Below are 12,204 nucleotides of genomic sequence, written 5' to 3'. Positions count from 1 at the left end.
AAGAATGAGTGGGTGTTGGCGCTTCCACGCCATCTACAATTTCAAGTTTCCCCAGTCGTCACTGTATGTGATTTCTTGGACCTGATACTTTACAGTAGACAGTGTTCAGCTGAAGCTGACAGTTCCAGTGTTGCGCCCAGGTCCATTTTGTGGGTTACTGGTTTATTAGCGAGAGAAAGAGGCCACAGGCCCATTATACATCAGGTGTACACATTATACATCAGGTGTACATAATATACAATCATTAGAGCACCGTACAACATCATGATAACTGCAAAATTATATATTTGTGGGTACAAGGACTGAAAGTACTTTTTTTCATGGCAAAAATAGGTGTTTTGCAAGACAATTTATAATATAAGTATTCTTTGACGTAAACAACTGAGCTAATTTCACCTCAGATAGATAGGCATGATAATGTTTAGAATATCATTTCTTAATTTCCCATGAAAAAGGCATTCGATGCAGACGTGATATTCATTTTCTATATTAGGTATGATACAAAGCGGGCACAGGCGATCCTCCCTTTTAAGACCTAAAATGTCTACCGTACACTATCATCAAATTGTGGTTTGAGCGACGAAATCTGTTTTACACTAACACTATTGAGCCTACGATAGAAATCCAATTTCGAAACAAGTATAATACGAGATGACCACAACTGGTTACCTATGTCAATGCATCTTTGCTGAAATAATGATATGAAAGTAGATATATTTCCAGCACTTTGACTGGCCCACACATTGCTAAAACCATAACTGTACAAAAGAGATTTCACCTTAAAAGCCCAACAATGTATACCTTTTTCAGCAAGACAATGCTGATAATCATATATACTTATTTAAGATTACATTCTCAACTTGAGACAGGAGGCGAGCCCAATATTTAACAATTTTAATATACTGGTTTACCTTTAATGAATGACAACCAATCTCAGCACGCGCTACAATATTTGGCGTGTTTCTTGAAAGACCCAAAACATGTTAACAGAACCTATCGTGTACATTCAATACAGATGGCGACGGATGGAAACCCCAGACTTCACTTCCGTATAGTAACAATGGCAAAACTTTGACATCAAATATATGGAGCAGAACATCAATTGGTAGATTATAAAAGTTCTTAACCGATGATCTGAGAATATTCAACACCTTCCATGCTTGGTCAACCAAAGTTTTCTGTGAAACATACCATGATCCAGAGGAAGGGAGTGAACACCGAAATATTTAGATGATGCAACAATTTCAAGCAACCGTCCCTTCAAAAGGAATTTTTCGTAATGTCTTAGTCGACCAGCCTTCCTGAATACAATAACTTTACTTTTTCACTTGTTACAATACGAAACTAGCTTGTTTAGCCTCTTTTGCAGACCTATAACTGTAAAGTCAAAAAGCGCAATTATATCATCAGCAAACAATGGGATGAACAGCTCAACTAAGTCTAGATTGATACCCCTCTGACCATCAGCGGATAGACAATCAACAATATCGTTGACAAAGAAGGAAATGAGAAAGGGAGACAACTGGCATCCCTGACGAACTCCTGATAAACAATCAAAGAAGAACGGTGTGTAACCATCTCTCATCGACACATAAGCTATAACATTTTGGTACATGTTTGTCTATAAATTTTACCTTTCGCATTGCCAAGCCAAAGTTTGTAAAGGACACCACACCTATCAACTGAGTCAAAAGCGGCCTTCAAGTCAATAAATGCACAATAGAGGAGGCCTTTGTAAAGTGAAAGATATGTACCAATTATATCATTAAGAATGAAAATATTATCATGAGTCTGGAAACCATACCTGAACCCAGCTTGCTCGTCAACGAAGAATTCTTCCCTTTCAGCCCAAGCGTTCAACCTGTTGTTGATAATGTTACAAAATATTTTACCAGTTACTTCAAGCAGTGTTATAGGTCTATAATTCCCAGGGCAATCAATTTTACCTTTCTTATACAAAGGAATTATAACTCCATACGTCCACTCAGATGGATAAATACCTGTAGACAAAATGCTATTAAAAAGAGATTTCAAGAAATCAATACAATGATGAGGTGCATCTTTTAAAAGTACACACTTGGAATGCTACCGAGTCCTGGTGCTTTTCCATTATGCATTTCTCTAGTAATTCTTAGGGTATTTTTGTGTGAACTGCCTCTCCTTTTTGTGAATTGGAAGACGGACATGTTGTCAAGATGTGGGTGGTAGAACCTGTCCCTGTTAAAGGTTTTGACTTTCAGGGGAACGTAGACAGAATTATGACACATTGGCTGAAGAGAAACCACTTCTGGGCAAGGAGCAGTAAAGTAAAGTTACAAGAGGAGGATCAATAACTCAAAAGTATCGCCACTCTCTTTAGAAGAAACTGACATGGGATCAGTTTGCTATTAATTTAAGGATCACGTTTTGTTGAGGATGTCAGGGCAGATGTTCCTGCCGATACTGAAGGGAAGATTCTTCGCCATGATTCATAAAGAATCATGTATTGATTTAATGATATATGGCAAGTCATTTCAAATCATTTCATATCCCATTTATTATGGTCTCATTTGTGGAATGATGTGTGCGAAATCTGCAGTGAATGTCAAATGGTTGGCCAAATCCATTTCCAAATCAGAAAATGCCATCCTCACCTTTGGAAGTCATTCCAAAGTCTGGAGAACTAATCGTCGGTTTTGTTTGTAGTTTGCCTAAACAGAAATGACAATTTCATAGTGTCACAGGTCATAGTGACCAGAATTCACCCTGCATTCTGTGGTAAAACTGTGCCCGCGAATCAACATCCCTACTGGGTGAATCCACTCAAGCTGCTTGGAACCCTACATAAGAAAGTTCATACATGGTGGACATTATTGAACCAGGTCATAGTGACTAGAATTCACCCTGCATTCTTGAACCAAAGCCTGGTGTAATTACAGATACTGTACGGACAGGAAAATGATGAATACTTGTTATATCAGCAAGAATCAATTGCATTGACAGAATCGGCCCAGGCCAGTATGCCAGATGGACTTGATCATTACAGACTTATGCCGTTTGTGCTCATGAATGATCCAGTCATCTTCCAGTATCAGTGACATTACAGCTCATCTTAAGGGTGTTCAAACCTACACAGCTGATAACAAAGCATTTTTCAAGCTTAAAGTAGACTGACGTTGTTGATGGTGTTGACTGCCATCGTCTCCATGTAGACGTCTTACTAATTGTTGGATCTACATTCTAGAACATGATGAAAACGGTGTAAGAATCTACACCGAAACGTCGCTGTATGCAATAAATAAGATGTTGTTAGCAATGAAGTCGTTTGCTTTATTGACTCATCGACTTTCGGAATGCTGATCAAACATTGCTGATGTCACCGCTCCTTCCATGGAGTGGGATTAACACCTGAAAAGGATCAGTGCCTTCTTCGAGAGACTCACTGACACGAAGTATACTGTAAAGTTAGTAAAATGTGAATTTGCACAGGCACCATGGGGTCATGCCACACGCCAGGTGCTGCCAGTCCAAGCAAAGATGAGCGCTGTTCCAGAACATACTTGTTAATTCTTTAACATTTCCTTCATGTCGGTTATGATTTCATAATTTCCTTTTCAGATAGTTATGATAATGTGGAAACCAAATAGGGTCAAGGTATAACTAGTACATAATTTTTATAATTAGTCATATATAATTCCTTTTAGAAATGTTTGTAGCCATTTATCTCTGTAATAAAATTAATGTGATTGGTATTTTAATGTTCTTAAGATAATGTTTTAAACAACCTGTCTGACGAGTCTGACATTAAGTTGGAAGATAAATTCAGCTATATATGTCATATTCTCTGGAGTATAATACCCCTGCATCCCTGGTGTCAGCATCTTGGACATCAGATGCAATTTGACACTGTCCTTGTTGACATTCCGTGGTGGGTTGGGGGCAAGGGTGCCGATTTGTTTTCCTTTTCATCATGGCACTTCAGTCATCTGGTTCATCTGGAAACGAAAAAAGCGACGTTTAGAGGATTTAGATCTCTCTACTGGAAATATGTCTTCTAACACTGGCTCCTGTGCTCGTTTTATGGTAATTGACGTTTGCTCGTTCGTCTTTCCCACAGTCAATTAAAGCAGGATATTTCAACATCAGAATGGATGTGTATGTCTCCAATCCACTCAAGATATTACAAATGTCCGCATTTCGGACACGGGTCACAATCGTGCCGTAACACTGTAGCATGCCATCGTTGTGGTGATCACCATGAATGTTCTGACTGCGGAAAGGATTACAAGTGCGCTAACTGCGATGGCGCACATCCTGCTTTATCAAGACTCTGCCCTGTGTGGCAACGAGAATCCAAACTTATGAGACTGAAATGTGAAAAAACATATTTCAGTCCCATGAAGGAGGCCAAGTTCTTGGTTCTTATTTTCGACTCCATCCAACTTTTCTTCCGCATATCAAATACCTAAATATAAATGCCTGAATTTACTAGATTTCGTAAAAGTTGTTTCCAACTCAAGGTACCCTCCTTCACATTTATAGATCATTGGTCCGCTCAAAACTTTATCATGGCTCAATCGTATATGGTGGAACCAGCAAAAGCAACCAAAAACTATTAGATTCTGTCCACCACCAATGCCTAAGACTTTGTCGTTGGTCCTTTAGAACTTCACCTGTTGAAAGTCTCTACATCAAGGCCTATGAGTCATCTCTTAAACAACCCCGTATAAAATTATCTTTACAGTATCTCACTAAACTATACTCTTAGAAAAAGAAAATTGACATGCTGTTTTGGGGGTTACTTACTGAGTGCATATATAACTGATTCAAACATGACATCATTGCTCAGTTACAGTAAAATCATCACTTTACAAATGACCAAAACATGATTATCGAGAAAGTGTTTGGTAAAACCACAGAGGGCTATTAAAGCCACTTGGTCAGAGTAAAATGTCAGTATCTGGTGTGACCACCATGAGCATCGATAACAGCTTGGCAGCGGTGATCCATAGATGAAAGGAGATGCCGAATGCTGTCTTGAGAATGTTTTGATACACTTACGTTGACGTTGAACTGGTCTTCTGGCAAAAAGTCTGGCTTTCCATAACCTTTCCTTTCTGCTGCTGGCATTGAGCTGGCATCTCTTTCCCGCCTGCTTTCTTCTCCTCTTTGGCAATTAGTCAGACCACAAGTTGACCTAACATTCAACACTTTCAAGAAATCAGAAACTAATGAATTACAATATAAACAAGAATTTAACCCTTCTTTGAGAGGCATTTTAGAAGTTGGATAGATGAAGGAAAACCAAGTTCTATGGATAGTCAACTTCTTTATTGCAATGAGTTACGACGTTTCGGTGAAGGTACTAACACCGTTTTACGGTGCTTAAATACTTGCTTGATAACGGTCTTAGTACCTACACCGAAACGTCGCACCCATTTCAACAAATCTGTGAGCCCACTTCCGATCCCATACTCCGATAACAAAGCTGTCATTAGATCTAATGGAAAAGAAAAGGGACACTCAAGTAGGTATCAATAAATTACATGCAATAAAACCAACCATCTGTTACACCTACTTAGATTGTCAGTCCAGATTTGAAGAAGTCATCATGCGACGATGGCGTATTGGCCACAGCAGATATACTCATGAATATCTATTGAAAGGCGATAATCCTCTGTTTTGCATCCCTTTTGATTTAAGAATCATGGTCAAGTCCTGTTTGACTGTGTTTTGCATTGCAAGGGATAAGTATTTCAATGTAAAAACGATGGAGGATCTTTTGAATAATGTACCGGTTAATTAAATGTGACTGTTAGTGGCAATAGCTTCAGAGAGGTTGAAGTAGCGTAAAATTACTGTCGCCCCGTGTGGGTATGTCAGTCCCATTTCAATCAAATGTTTTGTCACACTACCTGTTTTTAATATCAGAATAGGTGTTCTTTTAATGTTTGGCTAAATGGTGTAAATCCAGCTGGGTCCATGCAGGTAGCACAAGCACTATAAATCCCAATGGTCCCTAGTATGGTTTGTGTAGATTGTAATGTCCTGAATAGTATATAATTTTAAGTAACACGATAGGTTTTAAATCTATAACTGTGATATTTTAGTTGTTTTACTAATACGTGATAAACAGACAATGAAACATTTCATCTAGTACTGAGGTTCCTTGAACAGAACTTCTTATCGGTTTCAAGGTCAGTTAAGACCTATATATACTTAAGCCAGATAAAGGAAACCACAGACACAATGTTGGTGCAATACGGAATTGTCTCAGGTACAGTAAGTCAAATCCATGCCCAGCACATAATGTTCTCGCTTGTTTGTGTATATTTGGAAATCTCAAAAATTGGGATGTGATCTACCGTTTTCGCTTTTACAGAGTTCGACAAGATGGAGGTTGATGCGTCGGTTTAATTCTATGTTCAATATTTCCAAGCGTTACAGAGTGAAATCAAAACATCTTATTCCTTTAGGCAACTAAACGTTAAACAATGTGAAACGGTGATAAAAAATTGAAAACATGTACAGTTGCACTTGTATGTTCTATGTTGGTCAGCTCTGCTGTTTCTGACGGTGAGAGGTGAGTTCACGGATCCCCACTGCAATGGTAAGCAGGTGTTAGTGCACCTGTTCGAGTGGAAGTGGACAGACATCGCTACAGAATGTGAGCGGTTCCTCTCCAAGAAAGGTTATTGTGCTGTCCAGGTAACTGCAACGTCAAAGTAACAAAATCGCAGATCAAGTAAGGCGCCGGCCATGAATAATGTTCGGGGTAACTAGTGAAAAGGAGCGAACAATCCAATGTATATCGGCAGCATAGGAATAAAATGCAAATAGCTGTCTGACAGTAAGTACTGCAGCGTTGCAGTTCGTTCAACATATCTCGACTGGATGATTAATTTGACAGTATCACTTTATGCTGTAAACATGGATTTGTCCTTCTGTCGGCCATGTTGTATATAAAAGACATTGATATGAAGGTCTCCCCACCCAACGAGCATGTGATGGTGACGAAGGAGTATGCCCGCCCATGGTGGGAGGTGTACCAGCCGGTCAGCTACAAACTCACCAGCAGGTGTGGTAATGAACAGCAGTTCAAGGACATGGTTCAGAGGTGCAAGAAAGTTGGGGTCAGGTACGTCGTCCAAGATATTTCATTTTGTTAATGTTTCAATGCATTTTATTATGATGGATGATCTATGGTGAGTCTTCTGGGAGAATGTAACTGACAATATTCATTGATTTGGCGATAACTTGATAGTGACATGCACAGTTAATCATTGCAAAGTCAGTAACACTGACAGTGTCCAGCACAGTCCTGAAACTGTCGTCCGAATCTCTAACACAGTTACATATCAAATCACATCATCTCTAGGATGACATCTGTTGACATGAATATCAACAGAATTTCATACGTTAATGGTCTATTTTTTGGGTTCTGCGGCTGTTGTTATTCTGAGGGCAAATTCAGTCCAGGTTTCTTTGACGAATACCATAATCTTCAGGGCAATATCAGGACAAAAAACATAAACATAAAATAAATGCCATGTTCTCTGAAAAGTGGATAATTTGTATAAAAAAGCGCTATGTCTGTTTGCAATGAAAATATAGAAAATAATATCCATATATTCTCACCAAGTTAGTGTTACCTAAATACTTTCATGTTTCAGGATTATCGTGGATGGGGTTGTCAACCATATGGCTGGACTGGGAAGATCTGGAACAGGAACGGCAGGTAGTAGCTTCAACTCTGACAACTTGGACTTCCCTGGGGTACCATACCGGAGGGAGCATTTCAATGACCGCAGCAAATGTCCATCTGGCGATGGAAACGTTAACAACTATGGCGACCCCAATAATGTAAGAAACTGTTATCTCGTTGGCCTCACTGACTTGAATCAAGGCGTCGAGTATGTCAGGGACAAGATCGCTGGCTATTTCAATAATCTCATCGATATCGGAGTAGCTGGTTTTAGGATTGACGCTGCTAAACACATGTGGCCTGCTGATATCAGGTAAGTACCATCGGCATTATGTGAAATGTGATGATAGTGGTATGTTGTATTGATTGCGCTAAAATAATGGGCGTTATTCGGGTCGAAGAACCTCGAGCTTTTTATCTATACATTTAAAGGGGAATCGTGCTGCTGAAAACTGCTTTTGGGGGATTGCAATATCTGTTATATTGGGATTACAATTTCTCAGTAAAGTAAAGATTCTAGAACTCCTTTGGGTTGGGTCTCACCCGGGATTCGAGCCCGCACTAACACAGTAAAGCACCTTATCCTCAGCAAACAAAGTCAGCGAGCTAATCCACTCAGCAAACTCGGCTTCAAAGACAAAAACACCTACTTTGTGTACCCCTTGACAAGTGTAAACTGCCACGGCTTCCATGGCCGAAGGTATGAGTACACAATTAGAACATTGTCATCCCAATGAATACAAAGTGCGCTCCCCTTCTTGGTGATCATTATGCATTCTTAAAGCATGTTCAACTGAAGCTCTAAAGTAAATGGGCTCATGAAACTGCAACATGTTCATACAGTGAATCATCAGCACGTGCTTGTTATTCAGCAGGTATTGTACTAACGACTCTGATTTCAGCAGGTTTCATTTCATTGTTGAACGGGTTTTATTGCTTTCATTGGCATAGATGAACCTTGTGTTTCAGCGCAATTCAAAAGCGGGTTAAAGATCTCCCTGAGGGAGGTAAAGCGTTCTGGGCTCACGAGGTGATTGACCAGAATGATGGCGCAATAAAAGTGGGAGAGTACACTTCTCTTGGTTACGTCACCGAGATGAGATATTGTCAAAAAATAGCTCAAGGTGTACATAACTTTGGAGAGCTTGGCAATGTAGTTGACTATGGATGGGGTATGACGCCTTCATCTAACGCCTTTGTCTTTGTTGATAATCACGACAATCAGAGAGGCCATGGTGGCGGCGGGAACCTCATCACCCATAAAACACCCAGAGATTACAAGATGGCCCAAGCGTTCACTCTGGCCTACAACTATGGGTTTGTCAGAGTGATGAGCAGTTATTTCTTCGGAGATGATTCTGATGCTGGACCTCCGCACAACGCGGACTTCACTGCCAAAGATGTCACTATTAATGCAGATGGTTCATGCGGAAATGGCTGGGTTTGTGAGCACAGGTGGGCTCCCATTGCCAACATGGTAGCGTTCAGGAATGCTGTAGCTGGGACAGGCATTGAACATTGGTATGATAGTGGGGACGTCGTTGCCTTTGCCAGAGGCAACAAGGGCTTCTTTGTGATGGCAAAGCAAGGCAATCTGGACCAAACATTCCAAACAGGGCTCCCAGCTGGAGAGTACTGTGACATTATTCATGATTGCCAGCAAAAGGTTACAGTGGATGGCTCAGGAAATGCTCATATTCACATCAGCAACAACGAGGAACCAGTTGTCGCCATTATTGTAGGTTAGTTTTCATGTCTTTGAAAGAGTTCACGAGGATTCATTTGACAAGTGACATCAGTGTATATGAGTATATCAAATTCTATTTAAAGCACAATAGATATATGTATGGTTTATTGATAATAGTTGTGCGTATCTATGTTGCAAATACGTATCTCTGATGACACAAGTCTTTTCTTAGGTGGTCCAACTGGAAGTACAGGGGGTGGAAACACAGGGGGTGGAAACACGGGGGGTGGAAACACCGGAGGAGTGACTCAAGCCCCTGTGACACCGGACTATTCTACTGGAGGCTGGAAACACACAGTGTTATTGATAGAGAGGCGGACCGTTCCAGGCCAGGATCTCTTCATCAGAGGTGGCATTGACCATGGCCACATGACAGGTTACACAACTTCACAACACTCCCGCTTTGTTAAAGTTTGTTCAGACCAACTATTCACTCGTAAATGTATCAATATTTCACAAAATTATTTATGAGATTACTATAAACTGTTCTTTAAAGGATAACCTGTTTCCACATTGTGTTCAAGGTTGCTCGAGTTCGGTGTCTGGGAATCCTTGTGCTATTCCTATCCGCCACAGAGATCTTGGTTCTGGAACCCACTTCGCCAAATATAATGCATGGAGCGCAGGCGATAACTACCTGGACTGGTACGGGACTGAGCCTGGCCAAGTGTCATCTGCCCCTGGAACACCCGCACTGTGGACAACGAACAGTGCTGACAGACCCGAGTACAACCAATACAATACGTATGTATGGAAAAATACAATGTTCCATCTTGGCGAGTTATTGTTATGGGGTGATTTTCGAACTGGAACGCAAATCCAGGAATCTGTTTGCACAGAACTAAATTGAAAAATCAAAGCGAGACGACACAACATTAATGAATGACCAGCAAACAGTTTGGGGTTGAAATTACTAAAAATATAATATTTTATGTGTGAGTATCAATAAGTCACAGGTCCTGCACCTAGTGTTTGTCACGAGTGTCCGGAGTATTTTCTCTGTTGAAAGAGCCATGTACTTTAATCTAGAATGCCATTCGTTTGTTTCACATTAATTTTCGAATCTCTGTGCGCATGCGCAGTGCGTGTAAAAGTATCCACTGGACAACTTCCGGCTTGGTCGTATGCTTTACCGATAGTGTAAACACATTCTAAAGAAAGCAAAAATCAAAACAAATATATGGTTTTATGTCGAATTTAACTGATCTCAATTCATTTATGAATGGAAGGGACCGGGATTAGTTACATAAATAGCTTAACGTTTGTTAACAAGCTCTTGTATAAACACATCTCACCAACACCCGTTCACCGTCCTTCCTACACATCCCTTTCTCACATCTCTGATGCAATTGCCACCAAAATAGGACAATTATTGAAAAGCATAGGCAAGTGGATGTATGTACTCAACTATGAACACTTGTCACACGTAAATAATCTTCATAAAGCTTTTATTTAGAGTGTGTTTACATTATCGGTAATACGATCAAACCGGAAGTTTATTTTTACACGTTCTACGCATGCGCACAGCGAGTCGAAAATTAATGTGAAACCAACGAATAGGAAGCTGGGGGAATTCAGTTCTTACACAATTGGCAACTAGAATATAAACAAGTCTGCTGTTCTGACATATACATTCCCAAAACAACTGTCCTATACAGAACGAGTATGCCTGCCCCGTCAGGGGCATATAACTTTCGCTGAAAACCGTCAGGGATGTTCTGCTCGATGGTGTACATACACCAGCAACACTTGCACGCAACAATATTCATTGCAATCTGTACCCCCTGATCCCCTCTGCGGAGCATTTATCGGGTGAGTGTGATCACAGAATAACCTCACAAGAGTCGCAATAACATGCATGTTTCATATTCTAGTATTTTTCACAGATTTGGAGAGCATTATTGGTTGGTGGACATCGACATGGACTGCTCCAAAACAAAAAATGGCTTTTTCGAGTTCAAGTCTATTGTGAATGGCGGCTGGGAAGGAAACGTGATGGGGGCAACATGCACTGGGTCTGGGGCTGCCTCGCCTCCCTACACAAGCAAGAACCACATGGCCAGGTGCGGTTACCTCAACGTATTCCACTGGGGCAGCGGCTCATGTACGATCACACCGCTTTCCTCCTAAACAACACAATGATGATATACACACATCTATGTAATAACACATTTGAAAAGGTTATTAAATTGGTATGTAGCAAAAAGACGCCTCAGAAATTCGAGTTATTATATTTGACATTCCGACACGTACGCACACCAGCACACGTGGAATATTTAGAGAAAACTACATCTATCCAGAGATTATACATACGTTGAGATAGTGTGCCTATGATTGGGACACGTTTTGCGTAGTCATTATTTCTGTCATATCATGGAAAGGCCGTTGTGCTCACAACCTTGTAAATTCTTTTCAAAACGTTTCATGTTGGAAACGGAGAGACCATTTCCAAATTTGTCGCAACGGTAATCAAAATGGAGTCTGATGCAATTCTCTACTTACACCGTGTGTTCCCATAGTTGTTCGAGTGTACGCTTGACGTGCCTTTGCATGGGTTTGTGGTGTGTACAACCGGTAGGGGAGGATACACTCACCTCGAGCGTCTGGATCAAACGAAGTCTGACTGGACTTACGCCGCTTGTAGCAATGTTCCGGCAAAGTCACGGCGAGGTCACCAAAAATGGCATGGTACGCAAGTGGAGAATCAAACCTGGGTCCTCGGCGTCGCAACGTTCACTTTCAAGCCAGATAACCTGACTCATATCATTTCACT

General features: G+C 40.7%; 1 protein-coding gene across 1 annotated transcript; it reads left to right on the top strand.

Moving 5' to 3' along the window:
• The first annotated feature begins 6,212 nt into the window (after positions 1-6,212).
• On the top strand, positions 6,213-11,640 carry LOC124285528 (alpha-amylase-like). The gene is made up of 8 exons (XM_046721767.1): positions 6,213-6,256; positions 6,539-6,687; positions 6,963-7,117; positions 7,653-7,997; positions 8,654-9,426; positions 9,604-9,807; positions 9,956-10,175; positions 11,318-11,640. Exons 1-8 carry the CDS (start codon positions 6,229-6,231, stop codon positions 11,559-11,561), a joined length of 2,118 nt encoding a protein of 705 aa, XP_046577723.1. The 5' UTR covers positions 6,213-6,228; the 3' UTR covers positions 11,562-11,640.
• Positions 11,641-12,204: the final 564 nt, after the last annotated feature.

This window comes from Haliotis rubra, unplaced genomic scaffold (assembly GCF_003918875.1).
Source record: "Haliotis rubra isolate DU_JTF1 unplaced genomic scaffold, ASM391887v1 Scf361, whole genome shotgun sequence".
In the NCBI taxonomy this organism is placed as follows: domain Eukaryota; kingdom Metazoa; phylum Mollusca; class Gastropoda; order Lepetellida; family Haliotidae; genus Haliotis; species Haliotis rubra.
This window is presented reverse-complemented; position numbering and strand designations above follow the sequence as displayed.

Coding starts and splice junctions, on each gene's coding strand:
- LOC124285528 (XM_046721767.1), top strand. CDS start 6,229: ATGTTGGTGCAATACGGAATTGTCTCAG. Junction 6,257..6,538: donor GCAATACGGAATTGTCTCAG/GTACAGTAAGTC, acceptor TATGTTGGTCAG/CTCTGCTGTTTCTGACGGTG. Junction 9,808..9,955: donor TGACCATGGCCACATGACAG/GTTACACAACTT, acceptor ATTGTGTTCAAG/GTTGCTCGAGTTCGGTGTCT.